Raw genomic sequence first — 14,778 nt, 5'->3', positions numbered from 1 at the left:
GCCGCCGCCGCCGCCGCCGCCGCTGCCGCCGCCGCCGCGGGTCCGAGGGCGCCGCGCCCTTGCCCTGGGCCCGGGCTGAGCCCGCTCGCAGCCCGGCCCGAGTCCCTGCGCTGCGCCGCCCGGCCGGGTGCATGCATTGTGGGCCTCCCGACATGGTCTGCGAGACGAAGATCGTGGCCGCCGAGGACCATGAGGCGCTGCCGGGGGCCAAGAAGGACGCGCTGCTCGCCGCCGCCGGCGCCATGTGGCCCCCGCTGCCCGCCGCTCCTGGGCCGGCCGCCGCCCCCGCCGCGCCCCCGCCCGCGCCGGGCCCCCAGCCCCTCGGCGGCGCGGGGGGCGCGGAGCCTCCGGAGGGGCGCGGCGTGTACATCCGCGAGATCCGTGCGGCGGAGCAGGAGGCGGCGCGCCGCATCTTCTACGACGGCATCATGGAGCGCATCCCCAACACGGCCTTCCGCGGCCTGCGGCACCACCCGCGCACGCAGCTGCTCTACGCCCTGCTGGCCGGTCAGTGCGCGGGGACCCTGCGGGGAAGGCGGGGTCGGGGCCGCGGCCGGCCGGGCGCACCCCCGCCTGCCGCAGTCTGCGCCCGCCCGGCCCTCTGGGGACGCGCGCGGGACTTCCTCCGGCCCGCTCGCCCCCGCCTCGGGCCCGGGCCTCGTCCTGGGACGGAAGCCGACCCCCGCCCCCCGCCTCGTACGCGCGCGGACACGCACCCGCGCGTTCTGCGGAGGCCCGGGGCGAGGTGGCCCCCCAGCGCTGGGGCCGGCCCGGGCTCGCGGCCAAGGCGCGCCGGGCTGGGGCGTGGGAACCAGTGCGGGCCGGGTACAGGGGCTGCGGGCGGGGAACTGGGGTCTCCACCTGCGTCCCCTTCCTGGTCATCCCGGTGGGGGCGGGGTGACGGCAGGTAGCGCCCGCTGCCGAGGCCCAGCGCCTGGCGCGTGTAACTATATATAATTCGCGGGGCGGGGGAGGCTGCCTCGGCGGCTCTGAGCGCTAATTTATGAGGGGAAGACAGCCGGCTCCCTGGGGTTCCGGGGGAGGGTGTGCGCCGAGGATGCAGAGCGAGGGGGCAGTGGGCCCTCACGGTGGGCGGCCCCGACAGGGGCCTTGGGGCTTTGCCCCTTGAGGCTCTGCCGCGGGCGGGTGGTTCTCCCCATTTCAGAGGTGAGGAGCTTGAGGCTGCGGGGTGGGACTTTCCCAAGGTCACGCAGCAGAGGCACTTTCGCTGCAGGCGCGTCTGCATCCTGGTAGCCTAGGCTGGAAGCAGTTTCCCCCTGGCCCCTGTCCTCGCAGCACCCGGAGGCTGGCCCAGGGAGGGCTCTTGGCTGGGGCCCTCCTGCTGGAAGGCGGGGCCCCCACTTCCCAAGGGTGGGACGGCCTGCAGATGCCTGGCCAGGCAGCTCTTTGGCCCCCTCCCCCGCCCCGCCCCGTGTGGGCCAGGCTGTGGACAGAGCCCCTTCCCCAGCTAGCGGGCCGGGGCGATGGGCAGGGGCCACCCCTCAGTAGCCCTGTCCTGGGCTGTGCCCGCCAGCTATTGAGGGCAGCCTGCCCAGAGGCCACTGCGGTGCTCAGCGTATTAAGAAATCCTATGATGTCAGGTTATAAAGGTAACGTGTCCTATGGTGAGAAGTTTGATAATAGGGAAAAGTAGGAGGAGCAGCTGCGATGTTCTTTGCTCTTCCGGAGAAAACAGGCCTGGCGGATTTGGCATGGTCTCTGTCTGCGCATGTCCCTCACTGGCTTACTTACCAGGGGCTGGTGGGCCGCTGGTCTGCGGGGCTGTCCCCACGGGCTCTGCGCCACCGACCACTCACCGGGCGCCACCTCTCCCTGCAGCGCTCTGTTTCGCCCTGACCCGCTCGCTGCTGCTGACGTGCCTGGTGCCGGCAGGGCTGCTGGGCCTGCGTTACTACTACAGCCGGAAGGTGGTCCTCGCCTACCTGGACTGCGCGCTACACACAGACATGGCCGACATCGAGCAGTATTACATGAAGCCCCCTGGTGAGTCCCGGGGGTCTCTGGACTCCTCCTCCCCCCTCCCCCCTCCTGCCCTTCCTGCTGGCAGAGCTGCCCCCAGCGCAGCAACCTCGGGGCGGGCCTGGGGCAGGGGCTGGGCATAGGTCAGCCTGGGCTGGGGCACCCCCGTGACCCGAGGCTTCTGGGTGCCCAAGGGCTCTGGCCGCAGGCTGGCAGGCGCTGGGGTTGGCAGGACCGGGCCCTCTGCCCTGAGTATGGCCGGGCTTCCGAGGGCAGGGCTCTGAGTGGCCTGAGCTGGCCCTGGGCCATGGGGTGCTGGCCCCGCTGTTTGTGCTGCCCTGGTGCTTCATGGGGGGAAGGGGGTCTTTCTCACCTCTCTCCGGTCCCATTCGGCTGCCTTGTTGGATCCTGGGCCGGCCTGGAATGCTAGGGCCCTGTGTGGCAGAGGGCCATATGGTGGGGAGAGGGCAGAGAGCACGCTGGGGCAATGAGGACCCTAGGAGAACAGGGGTCCCACTTCTGGTCTCTGGGCCACTTAGTAAGCCCAGGGTCTCGCCCCGAGCCTGGCCTTCTGTAGAGGGAGGGGCTGGGACCTGGTCTGCAGCCATTCTTTACTCTCCAGGCTGGCCTTGAGGCAGGGTGGGTCCTGGGAGGCAGGGTCCTGCTTTTCTCCATGCCTGGAGCTGGGGCATGAGGGCCTTCCAGGTGCAGGAAGGTCCCTGAGGAGAGGGACAGAGTGCGCCTGGTTGGTTAGGGTCTAGCAGCATCCTGGTGGGTGCCAGGGAAGAGCAGTGGGGACAAGAGAGGCGAGGCGTCCTGGAGCAGCGGTGACATGCTCTGGCCCGGCCAGCTCCTGCGCGCTGGTGGCTGGTCCTTTCCCCGCCCCGAGGCTGCCTGGCTGGCCTTGGGCACCTTTGGCTCTCCTTGACCCTTTCCCAAGCCCAAACAAAGCATCTTATCAGCCTCCATGGAGCTCTGGCTTCAGCCTGGCTCCCCCCAGGACGGGAGGGGACAGAAGCGTGAGACCCACCTGGCACCAAAGCCCAGGCCGCAGGAGCAGAAGAGGGGTTGGGGCCCAGCGTGGCCCTGCCCTCATTGGAGTGCAGTGTCCTTGGGTGTGAGATGGGGGGCTGGGCCCTGCTCGCCCCTCCTGAGATGTCTGGTGGGTGTGCAGGAAGGTCCCGCAGGGGCAGAGAGGCTGGACAGCGGCTGGTGGGGCCGTGCTGGACTCGTGGGAGCTGCTCCCACAACGGGGGAACCAAGGCCTGGGGAGGCACGAGGCTCCCAGGACTGTGCTGACCTCTGACCTGGGCCCGGGCAGGTGGGGAGAGCCTGAAATCCCGGACAGTGGGCAGGTCAGCCAGTGGAGCGGGCGGTCAGCTCCTTCCTGAGCTCGGGCCACGTGCCTGGTCTCAGTCTTGGAGTCTGACGGTGAAGGAGACAGGAGACTGCCCGGCAGAGCTGACGGGCTGCTGGGGGCCGCGTTGGCAGATGTGGTAGTGGGGGACCCCCAGGCGTAGGGCGGTGAAGAGTTCTTCCGGGCGGGGGTCCGGGGAAGGAGCGTTAGCGGGGGAGGGTTTGGCCACTGCAGGAGGGAGGCTGGGGCGGGGGCCTGGGGGGTGGCTGGCGGGAGGACACGGCAGTGGAGGCTGGCGTGGCAGTGGAGGCTGGCGTGGCAGTGGAGGCTGGCGTGGCCGTGGGTAGGGCGTGTGCAGGCTGGGCTCCTCGGAACAGGCACTGCCCCCTGGCCTTGCCTCCTGTAGCCCCTGGGCCCTGGGCCCCCAGAGGAGATGGCTCTCCCCGTGGCCTGTGCCCTGCAGGCCCCTCCCCTCTGGTCTTCACTCCTCTGTCCCTGTTGCTCCCTCATCTCCCTGAGGTCTTCCCCCTCCTCCTCCTGCCCTGCGTGGGGCCGCGATTGGTCTGGGCCGGGGGTGGGGACGGCTGGCCTGAGCACAGGGCTGGCTGCCCAGCCTCAGGCCCAGGGTCAGGGAGGCTCCAGGGCTGCTGCGGGCAGCAGGCAGATTGGGCCTGGCTCCCTCTGCCGGGGTGGCTGTGTCATGCAGTAGTGCCAGTGGCCCTGACCACCCCATTCCCCGCAGGCTCCTGCTTCTGGGTGGCCGTGTTGGATGGCAACGTGGTGGGCATCGTGGCAGCGCGGGCCCACGCGGCGGACAACACGGTGGAGCTGCTACGCATGTCGGTGGACTCACGCTTCCGTGGCAAGGGCATCGCCAAGGCGCTGGGCCGTAAGGTGCTGGAGTTCGCCCTGGTGCACAACTACTCTGCAGTGGTGCTAGGCACGACAGCCGTCAAGGTGGCCGCCCACAAGCTCTACGAGTCGCTGGGCTTCAGGCACATGGGCTCAAGTGACCGCTACGTGATGCCTGGCATGACCCTCTCGCTGGCCGAGCGCCTCTTCTTCCAGGTCCGCTACCACCGCTACCGCCTGCAGCTGCGCGAGGAGTGACCGCCACCCACCTGCCCGCTGCCCCGCCCACTGCTCCGTCCGCCTGTGCCCTCCTGCCCGCCGCCCGGGCCGCTTTCAGACGCTCACCTTGGCGTTTGTGTTGGGTTTTTCCTTTTTCGGCACCACACGGTTCTTTGGCTGGTTCTTGGGGGGGTGCGGGGCCGTTGCTCATCCGTGACACTTGGGGAGGTGGGTTGTTCCCAGCCACGCCCCTTGCCCTCCCCAGTCTGCTGGGGCCGCATCCTGAAGAGTGACAGCGTGGACCACCGCGAGCCCACGCGGCTTCCCGGCCCTGGCGCGAGGGGCCCCTTCCAGCCCACCCCCGGGGTGGGGGCGGGCCCAGCCTTGCCCACCAAGCACAGAGCCTCTGTAGTGAGGCCCCCGCCCGGCAGACCCCTGGCCGCCAGCCAGGCGGTGGCTCAGCCGTCAGTCCCTAGCAGGTGTGGCCTGCTGCACCGGCCGGCCACTGCCCCACGGGGCGCCGAGCTGGCTGCGGGCCCGCTTTGCTCTGTGCATGCTGAGGCTGTGGCCTGGCTGCAGCATGCCGCATGCCCACAGCCTCCCGCCCCCTGCCCTGCCTGGACTGGACCCAGACTGGTGAGCGCCCCCAGCCCCAGCCCAGCCTCTTGGGAGGCCTGACTGTCCACCTTGCCCCTTGCTTCACCCAGTTCAGCTTTGCTTTGACATCGGATCACCTGTCTTTCCTTTTGGTACCTGCCCCTCCTCCGCCCGGGCTTTGCCGATGGGTGGCATTGCCCAGGTGTGGTTCCCATGGCAACATGTTGTACAGCCGTGGTCAGGGCCCTTCAGGAGAGCAGGGTAGGAGGCAGTCATGGGGTCATCTCTCCCCCAGTGCCAACTTGATCCCGGTGGCCTCCCCCAGACCTCCCTGAGGACCTCCTGCCTTGCGGCTGACGGGCTCTGTCCTGTGAATCTTACCGACCCAGGCTGCTGCCTGCACCACCGAGCCCGCAGCTTCTCCCAGCCTGAAGCCGACCTATTTTTTAATAAGTTATTTAGACAGAATAGCACTCTGCATGACTTTAATTCTTGGGACAAAACGGTAGTTTATACCTTCACACACACACACACACACACACACACACACACATACACACACACCTGTGTGGTCTAGAATGCACTATTTCTGGCCCAGTTGGGTGGGGGTGGGTGGCCGGGTGGGTGGAGGGTTTCAGTTTGGAATCTGGAGGGAGACCCTGACTTCACATAATTTCCCCCAAAGAGCATTCCTGCTTTGTGAGGAGGCTCCGGGCTACCCGTCGAGCTCTCGTGTTGCAGGACGGAGGGCAGGATGGGAGCAAGTTCCTGGCAGCCTCCCAGTGCAGGAGTTCACTGTGGGCTCTGGGAGACCTGTGCCTCCACCCTCTCCTTCTTGAGGTCTCAGGCAGCGGCCTTTGGGTGCGGGGGTGGCCCAGAGGGGGAGAGGAAGGCGGTGGTTGGCAGTGCCCACACACCCAGCTGTAAGCCCGGACCTCACCTGGTGGCAGGAGGGCAGAGATGCCCGCCAAGACCCCCTTATTTGGGGATTTGGGGGAGGGGAAGTGGCAGGCGTCCTGGGCCACTGAGCTGGGTCCCACGCGCGGGACCGTGGAGGGAGCATTCTTAAAGAGGCGCTTTGGAAGTAAGCAGATGGACGGAACAAGCCTAGTTTCCTGAGGGGCCTTTTGTGCTGTCAGCAACTGAGATACTTGCAGAACACTGTACAGACCCCGTGCTCCCCTGTACATTCCCCCTGGTGGCGCCCGGTCCCCGCTCGGGGGTGGGAATTTTGTAGACTGTACAGAAATCGGCACCTATTTTCTTGCAGCTCTCAGATTTTGTTAATCCGGATTATACAGACAGACGTAAAGTGTTTTAGCAAAACGGAAAACAAACAGTTGTGCCTTTTTCCTCTTTCTGTTTGCTTCGGTGTCGGCTTGGGGTGGCCTTAGTTGGCGTGGGGCAAGTTGGGGCTGCAGCTGACCTGAGGCCTGGCCGGGTGGGAAGGGCAGGCGGGGGCCCGTGACGTCCGCGTGGTGGGTCGTGTCTTGTCAGGTGTCAGGCGGTGGCACTGGGACGCTGCCAGCTTCCTCTGATCCTGTGCCTTTGGGCCTCCCGTCCCTGGGGCGGGGCCCGTGGGTGGGGCCGCCGGAGCCCCCGGGCTGCCCACGTCTGCTGGCATCGACCGAAGTGCCTCTCTGGTGATGCTTCTGGCAGTGGTGTGGCCCCTCCCGTCCTGCTGGTGTCTGTCGATGCTGCGTCCTCCCCGCGCCCCAGTCGGTGGCCCGGAGGCTGGTGCGTGCTGGCTGGGCTCTTGACCTTTCCTTATGCCCTCTTGCTGCTGCCAGGAGAGATGCCAGGAGGGGTGTGGCAGGGTGGCCATGTGTCCGGAACTCTGCTGTCCAGCTGCTGCCTGGCCCCTGAGGTGGGCAGAGGCACCTGTGTGCCCCAGGCTGGGTGCTTGCTGAGCCCAGGTCAGGACCCTTGCCCGGCCGGCGTGCGGCTCCCGGGCTCCTGGGGAGCACGGGGGGCAGGTCTCCCGTCCTCCCCCAGCCTGGGAGCTGACTGCTCCACAAACATGCACTGAGATGTGAATTTTATACCTTTGTAGAAATTCTGATGTTACTTCTTCTACCTCTGTGAAGCGTCCTCCTGGGGTCCTGCCCAGTGATGCGTCTGAGCAGCTTCTCTGCACTGGGCGGCCCTGGGCCCCCTCCCCTCCCTGCTGGCTCCTGGGCCTTCCCAGACTGGAAAGCCAGCCCTGGGCCCGGCACCCGTGCTCAGGGGTCGGGCTTCCAGGGCTTCTGTTGTCTGTGTCTGGAGCGGAAAGCGGGAGGCAGAGCGCTCAGGATGTCTGCGTTAGATGAGCCTGGAACACAGGCCCGATGGGCACGTCCAGGCAGTGGGATCCTGGGCAGCTGAAGGCTCCAGCACCTCTGGATGGCCCAGTGCCACCAGGGTCCTGGCATGTGGCTGGCGGGCCATCCCAGGGGTAGCTCCCCCTGCCCAGGTATGGGCTCTTCAGACAGCTGGCCCCCGACGGTGGGCAGCCAGGGTGGGTGGTGTGCGTGTGTTGAGGCCAGCCAGGTGGCCCGGCCCCAGGAAGGGCCGTGGCAGCGTCTCCCACCTGGTACCTCCATCGTGTCCGGCCTGGCCTGCCCCTGCTGCCCTTGGGTGGAGCGGGGGAGGGACGGGGGGCAGAAGGCTTGGGCTGGGAGGCCACACGGTCCTGGGGCGGCCCCCACCCTGCTCTGTGTGTCCTTTCTCAGGTGGCCCCTCTGGCATCGGGCAAGTGCTTGGGAGGCTCTCTGGGCCACAGGGCCTGGCTCTGGCCTCTGGGAGGCATGTTGACACTTGTGGGTGTGGGTCTTTGCCCGTCCTCGGGTGCTGGGCACACCGCTGGGGCCGCCTTCCTGTCAGTGTCCGGGGGATGGCTGGACAGTGGCCCCAGGCCTTGGGAGCCTGCTGCCTTTCCCTGGCCATGTCCTCCGTGTTCCTGCTGCTCCTGTGTCTGTTTGAAGCCGCTTCTGTGAATCATTTTGGCCACAGGCTGTGTACCTGTGCTGGTGGCCCTCTGGCCGAGGCTTTTGGGTTCGAGTTCTGGGCTGGGTGTGGGGCAGATCCTGGTCTGTGTTTGCTCCATGGTGCCAAGGACAGGCTCTCAGTGATGGCGTGAGGTCCACTGACAAGTGGGCTGCCCGGGGTCAGGGAGGGGAGCCCCAAGCTAACTGTTGTTGGATGTGTTTTTTTAGCAGCAATAATTAGCCGTTTTGGAGAAGGGGTGTGCCTGTGTGTGTGCATGTGTGCCTGTGGGTACGCGCACACGTGTGTGCCTCTGCGTGTGTGCGTGTGTGCGTGTGCAGGGAGGGAGCCTGGGGGCCGAGGGCCCGCTCTGGCTGGGAGGGGGCGGCCGGGAGGTGCTCGCGGTGCGGCCGGCCTGAGGCCTCGTTCATGCTCCTTCTCCGGACCCAGCGGACCTTGAACCTAGCGCTCCTTCCTCCCTGGCCAGGGGTGCCGGACGGCCTGTGTGAAGGAGGCGACCAGGATGAGCTTTTGCCCAGCTCTCTGGCCGTGTGGGGAGGGTGGCAAGGGCAGTGACACTCAGCCAGACTGGCCGAGATCAGATTTGTTGGACCACGGCTGCCGTGGACGCGGTGCCCTTGGGCAGGCAGAGCCCAGAACGTGTCATGGTGGCTGGTTTCACTTACTGTGTTTACCATTTGTGAGCCCAGGACTGAGGCGTCTGTCCTGACACCCCAGGATGTACCAAACAGCCCCCGAGAGGGCCCGGAGGGGCCGTGCACTGCGTCCAGAGGAGACAGGCTGCAGGGCTGGGGAGAGGGTCCCAGGCTTCCTGTGCGTGTGTGAGCGACGGGAGGGGCCGGGAGCAGTGTCCCTCCGCCTGCCCAGCCCCCAATGCTGCTGTTTTTCAATAAAACCGGAGTTGATGGAACCGGGCTCCATGCTTTCTTGAGGTGTCGTCTGCGCAACGCTGGGCCAGGAAGGGCTGCTTTCCTGGAGATGCTGGGCCCCTCCTCCTGGAGGCTGGAGCAGGTGCCTGGGTGGCCTGTGGGCTGAGAGGCCCCCGTTTTTGTGTCAGCAGCCCCGGCCGGGCTCTCCTGCAGGCCTGGGGGTCTGCCCGTCTGTCTGACGCCTCCTTGGAGCAGGTCGGCTCTGAGGGATGCCATGAGGTGTGGGACCCCCAGTGTCTGTAAGGGAGGGAGGGTGATGGGATGGAGGTGTCAGGCTGGAGAGCAGGGCACGGGGGTGGGGCAGGGACGTTGGGGCTCAGGGTGGACATACACCCAGCCGTGTCCAAAGGCTCCTGCAGCCCACCCAGCATGGACGGCTCTCCACAGCAGGCCTTCCCCTGGCTGCGCTCTCCGCCCTGGCCCGGCTTCTGGGTGGGAGGGAACGTCCTCGCAGGGTCCATCCACCCCCCCCAGCCCCGAGGGTGTCAGGCGTGTTCCCTTCTCGCGGGTCCGACTGGGACGCTCTGGGATGTGCCCACCCCACGTGGCTTCCCCCCACAAGGCACACGGCGGTCCGCGCTGGCCCAGAGATGTCAGCTCCCAAGGACGGTCGTTTGCTTGAGTGAGATGCTCCTTGTGAAGCCCGGCAGTGGTCTTGCTTCTGAGGTGACAGAGCATGAAGACAGGCTGCCACTCAGACATACGGATACACAACAGAGGCAGTGGCGTGGAGGGCCCTGGCAGCTCTCCAGGTTCTGGAATGTTCTATCACATGGCGGTCAGGCCTGGCCATCTGGACGCTGCACAGCCCATGAGACCAGTGACGAGGTCTTGAAGCCATGAGAAAAACGGGTCTGGGCATGATAAACTGTGACGATCCACGTCACTCAGAAAAGATGATGCCATGTCCCGTGGGCTCTAGTTGCCATTAAACAGGAGCAGAGTCCACAGCCGGTGGGGGGGGCGGGGACCCGTGCCCACTCCTGGAGCTGCATCTGGGCCCTGTCAACATGCTCGCCCTGCCCTGGGTAGGCGCTGCACCCCACTTGGAGGGTGGCATGCAGAGCCTGGACCCAGACCAGGGTCTGGGAATGGGGCCCCGGGATGAGACAGGCGGCTGGGCAGTGGTGCGGGGCAGGGTCGGGGGGAGCCCAGCTGCAGTCCTGCTGGGACACCTGTCCCAGTGAGGTGACCTTCCCCTGCCTCAGTGTCCCCACCATGCCAGGGGGTGGCACCTCTGTCACAGGCTGCTGTGAGGCGCCAGGGGTGCACGGGCCATGCCCTCCCTCGGCCCTGGGGGTCTGTGAGAACCAGCTCGCGTGGACACCTGGCCGGCAAGCACCTGTGCATGGGCCCCTCTGGCCCTCAGGAGGGCGGTCAGGCTGTGATCTCTGGCCAGTACGTCACTGCCCCGGCCCTGGAGGCCCTGGGAGCCAGGCTGCTGGCAGCTCCTGGGCACCTGCGAGGTGGTGAGCAGCTGTCAGCCTGGGGCAACCTAGGGCTGGGCCACTCCTGCCTGGGGTGCTTGCCCTGGCTGTGCCCAAGCGGCCGAGGGCTGCACACATGGTGTATCCCACCCAAGGGAAGAATTCACGCAGACAGGGCTGAGCACATCACAAGAGGCGTTTACTCCGGGGGGCACCCAGCTGCCCCAGCTCCAGAGGGAAGGTGGCCCTAGCCGAGTACCGAGCGCTCGACTCTGACCTTGGGAAGGCCACACAGCGGGCTGGTGGAAACCAGTTCTCTTCCCCGCTGTTGCCTGGGGCTACAGACCCAATGAAGGCGAAAAATGCGTGCGGGGGTAGGCGCTCGGGGCCGGCGGGGGCCGGGCGGTTGCTTGGAGACTCGGCAGGACGGTGGTGGGGTCACGGGCCGGGGCCTCCTGCAGTGGTGCCAGGTGTCCCCACGAGCGGCCGACACTCAGGCTCACCTTCAGGGGCACCTGCGGGTGGCAGCCAGAGGTGAGCGCCAGACCTTCCCAGCCACCGCCCAGACCCCCACGCGGGCAGCCACTTGCCCCAAGACACACAATTAGACACGGCCACAGCAGCTCAGCTACGGACAGACGCACACTCGCACACGCTCACACGCACACACGGCAACAGGTAAACGGGCTCACCGCACACCCACCCTGTCACGATGCCTCGACCTTGGCTGAATACCCCTCACCTGCCAGGGCCCCTGTGCAGCAAGGAGCTCGTCGGGACTGGCCAGGCAGGGGGCTCTGGCATAGGGAGGTGTGTCCTGGGGCCACCTGGGGTCCCCCAGGGGGATCAGCTGATTTCAAGAGGTGCAGAGGAGTCTGGAGAGCCCTCCTAGGGACCCGATCCTGAGAGCACCCTTGACCACGGCTCAAGAGCTCCCTCTCAACGGGAGGGGGCCGCTCACAGCTGCAGCCCCCTGCCACTTGCAGGGCTACAAGTGGGGTGAGGTGGGGCTTCTTGGGCTCCTGGGGACCTCGGGTCCCCCACGTCTCCACCTGCCACAGGAGCAAACGCCAACCACTCCAGAACACGGGAGTTCCCGTCCCTGGCTGGGCCTGTGTGGGCGCTCCTTCATGCTGCCAAGCTGCCGCCCGCAGGGCGAGGTGAGGGGTGAAGTTAATGGTGGGATGGGTGCAGGGGCCCCAGGGGCACAGAGCATGGCTGCTTCCACGGCAGGGAGGAGGGAGCGACCATGGGACGAGGGGCAAGCCATCCTTCCCTGCAGCCTTTCCAGGGGCTCCAAGGTGCTTGTTGACCCTGTGCGGCCCATGTGCAAGACTTCAAGGACTCTCACCTCCTTGTTACTCCTCCACCTTCCCCACCACCCTGGGGGAGCTTGGACCCGAAGGTCTTCCTGGTGGGGACCTGGAGCCCCTCTGAGGGCCAACAGCCAGCAGCCTGGCTGGGACTGGCTTGGCACATCCAGGTGCACCTGGGGCAGGTGGTGGTGGCCTGGGGGGAGGGCTGATGAATTCCTCCCCCACGCCCGGCCCTGCCCGGCCCCGCCCAGCTCCTGCCCCGCCCCCTCACCTGCAACTGCAGCTCCACCGCCGGCACGTGCTGCAGGGCCTCCATGGTCCCCCTGACGAGGGCTGGGACAAAGGCAAGACAGAGGGGCAGCCCGAGCCTGCCTGGCAGAGCTGGAGCCAGGAGGATACCCAGGCCCCAGCCCTACCCCAGCCCCCAGGATCCCTGGTTCTCCCAGGTCCACACAGTCATGGTCACCTGTACTGGTTGCTCTGGCAGCCACTGCGGCTCTCCCCGACTGGTTCCAACTCCCACTGGCACGTGCTTGAAGGCGCCTTAACGGGCCCCAGCAGTGGGTGCCGCGAGCAGGGCCCTCGGGTCCCAAGCGTCGCTGTAGCCCCGCCCACACGCTTGTCTGCAGCTGTGGGCCCCCTGTGCCAACCCCACCCCCCTGCCCCCGGTGGCCAGGCCAGGCAATCCCGCTGGCCCGAGCAGCCCGGGCAGGACGACCTGTGCCTCCGCCGAAACCCCTGTGAAGTTTCACGTGCCCGTGACGCTGCAAGGACAACTCCATGGCACTGGGGGCTGGGCCGGGAGCAGCCCGGCGGGAGGGGCTGGCTGGCTCAGCGTTCCTCAGGGTTTGCTCTAAGTTATCTGACATTTCAGTACAAAGATCGCCAAAGGAACGCCCAAGGAATGGGCAGAGGCTGCCTTGTCCTCTGTCCTCCGCGGCCCCAGGGGTCCCCGGCTGACTCGCGGGGGCACGGGGCCTGGGGTGTCTGGCGCAGGATCAGCTGCTGCCCGAAGGCCTCGCTACCCTCTCTGTGCTTGCAGAGGGACACTGGTGTGGCCGGGGAGTGGGGAGTCACTTGCTGTGGCTCCTGGGTCCGGCTGTGGGGAGGTGGGCGGGCAGCGTGGGCCCAGCCCACTCTAGGGGAGCACTGCAGAGGGCCCGGCCTCCCTGGGGAGCTGCAGGGTGTCCAGGTGCTTCTAATGGGAGGCGTCGGACCCTGACACCCCCTCACTGGGTGTGCAGACAACGCCAGGTCCTCCTGTGTATCCTCCCCTTTGTGCGACTGACTAAACGAGTGACCCCGAGTAACCACTGGGCAGAGGGGCGGTGGCAGTCGGGCAGGGCTGGCTCTCTCCCAGGCCTCTCCCTGGGGTGACCCGTGTCCCCGGCCTGCACCATATGGCCCATGAGGGCAGGGTCCCTGGGCTGGGGGCCCCAGAGCCCCATCCTGGGTCTGCCCTTTGGGCCGCCATCAGGTGTGTCCTGACCACCCAGCATTTCAGAGATGGCAGCCAGCCCCGGCCCACACCGGGTTCACCTGTCTCGTGGTCCGTGGCTGGGTCGAGACCCCAGAGCTCTCCCAGCACAGCGCCAGGTGGTGCCTCTGAGTGCTGGCCTGTGGCCGAGGCCCCTGCATCCCTCAGGGAGCCGCAGGGAGCAGAGCCTCAATGCCTGCCTGAAACAGTTAGCAGTTGCCCCCAGGATGAACGGGAACTGGACTGTTCCTAAGACGGCTCCCTCCAGATGTAGGACTTTTTCTTTCCTTTTTAACCAGCAGCTGAGCACCCGCCAATCCCATCAAATGGTTTGTTTCAGGCCCATTATTTCCAAACAGATTTCAAATGATGATGTAGGATGGGCCCCCCTGTAGGATGTGGCCCCGTGTAGGCTGAAGCCCCATGTAGGACGGGACCCTGTGTAGGATGGGGCCCGGTGTAGGATGGGTCCCCGTGTAGGCTGAAGCCCCGTGTAGGACGGGACCCTGTGTAGGATGGGGCCCTGCTGTGGGTTGGTTTCCCAGCTGTAAGATGGAGGTGCGTGTAGGCTGGGGTGCTGAGGATAGTGGTCTCACCACTTTTCAGGGCAGGTCTCTGCAGGTGGTGGCGGAGCTGGGGGAGGGCTTGGCCAGTTGTCACTTGGGAGCTGGCTGGGAGGCTGGTACCCAGCCCTAACGCCCAGCCCTGTACTCTCTCCACCCTCGGCCACCTCCCTCACAGGCCCTGCAGGGCCTAGAAGGACCAGGGCCCTAGGGCTCCTGCTCTCACTAGACAGGCAGAAGAGAGGCCCCCATGCCCACTGCAGTGGTAGTTGTTTAGGGGAGGACTCCTGCCCAACCTGAGGACCGAGTCGGGGACAGGTGGTCTCTAGCTTCAGAGAATCCCGGAGGGCTCACAGCGGGTGGTGCCTGTCGCGGGGCAGGGTGGGACCCAGGCTTGGAGTCTGTGCTCAGCCTGTGGGCCTCAGTCACCCCGATGCTCCAGCACTAACCCTGCTGCCGGCCCCACCGCCTGGCTCCCGCCGGCCTGGGGTCCCAATGTCGCCCCCATCCTTCCGGGGCCCCCAGTAGGGCACTTAGCATTCCCCAAGGGCTGCTGGCCAGGGAATGGCCGTCCAGACCTCTCGAGGGCCCCCAAACAAGGCTGGCCCTTCTGCAGGGGGCACACAGCAGGTGCAGGGAGGGGGCCTGTGAGCCCCCAGGGAGATACTGTAACTATTCGTGAAACAGAAACAACCCTGGCTCCTCTGGGCTCACCTGCGAACTCAGGCATCTGTGAATCCTCCACTTCAAACAGCAGCTCGTCGTGAATCTGGGCAACCAACCTGCAAGACATGCGGTGGAGGGAGTCACCCCCGTGCGTGGGCCTTCCGTGCTCCGTCCCTGCCTGTGGCAAGGGGCGCGTGGGGGCATGTGCACGGGGGCGCGTGGGGCACTGCCCGGCGCTGGCCAATCCGCCTAGGTTTTGGCACAAGGTGCCCGTGAGGATGTGGCTCGGTGGGGAGTGAGAGGACCCAGGCAGGGGCTGGTGGGCGGGGGTCACGGCACCGTCACCAGGACAGCCTGCAGGAGGAGAACACAGGTTAGAATGATGCATTGGAGGCAGAGGGCCCAGGATA

At 66.6% G+C, this 14,778-nt stretch overlaps 2 protein-coding genes across 2 annotated transcripts in view; one reads left to right on the top strand and one right to left on the bottom strand.

The window, feature by feature from the left end:
- On the top strand, positions 1-8,899 carry NAT8L (N-acetyltransferase 8 like). The gene is made up of 3 exons (XM_060013118.1): positions 1-507; positions 1,840-2,004; positions 4,080-8,899. Exons 1-3 carry the CDS (start codon positions 132-134, stop codon positions 4,445-4,447), a joined length of 909 nt encoding a protein of 302 aa, XP_059869101.1. The 5' UTR covers positions 1-131; the 3' UTR covers positions 4,448-8,899.
- A 1,676-nt stretch (positions 8,900-10,575) lies between these two features.
- LOC132426202 (HAUS augmin-like complex subunit 3) overlaps positions 10,576-14,778 on the bottom strand; it is a 171,408-nt gene continuing 167,205 nt past the window's right edge. The window contains exons 24-26 of the mRNA XM_060013084.2: positions 14,417-14,484; positions 11,934-11,995; positions 10,576-10,861 (exon numbers count right to left, since the gene is read on the bottom strand). Coding sequence (XP_059869067.1) covers positions 10,685-10,861; positions 11,934-11,995; positions 14,417-14,484 — 307 coding nt within the window. The 3' untranslated portion in view covers positions 10,576-10,684. The remainder of the gene's footprint in view (positions 10,862-11,933; positions 11,996-14,416; positions 14,485-14,778) is intronic.

This window comes from Delphinus delphis, chromosome 5 (genome assembly GCF_949987515.2).
Source record: "Delphinus delphis chromosome 5, mDelDel1.2, whole genome shotgun sequence".
NCBI classification, from domain to species: Eukaryota; Metazoa; Chordata; class Mammalia; order Artiodactyla; family Delphinidae; genus Delphinus; species Delphinus delphis.
The sequence above is the reverse complement of the archived record's forward strand: the minus strand, read 5'-3'. Positions and strand labels throughout refer to the sequence as shown.

Excerpts from the sequence above, each read along its gene's own strand:
- NAT8L (XM_060013118.1), top strand. The coding sequence starts at position 132 with ATGCATTGTGGGCCTCCCGACATGGTCTGCGAGACGAAGATCGTGGCC. Across the intron at positions 508-1,839 it reads GCTCTACGCCCTGCTGGCCG|CGCTCTGTTTCGCCCTGACC; the intron begins GTCAGTGCGCGG and ends CTCTCCCTGCAG. Across the intron at positions 2,005-4,079 it reads GTATTACATGAAGCCCCCTG|GCTCCTGCTTCTGGGTGGCC; the intron begins GTGAGTCCCGGG and ends CATTCCCCGCAG.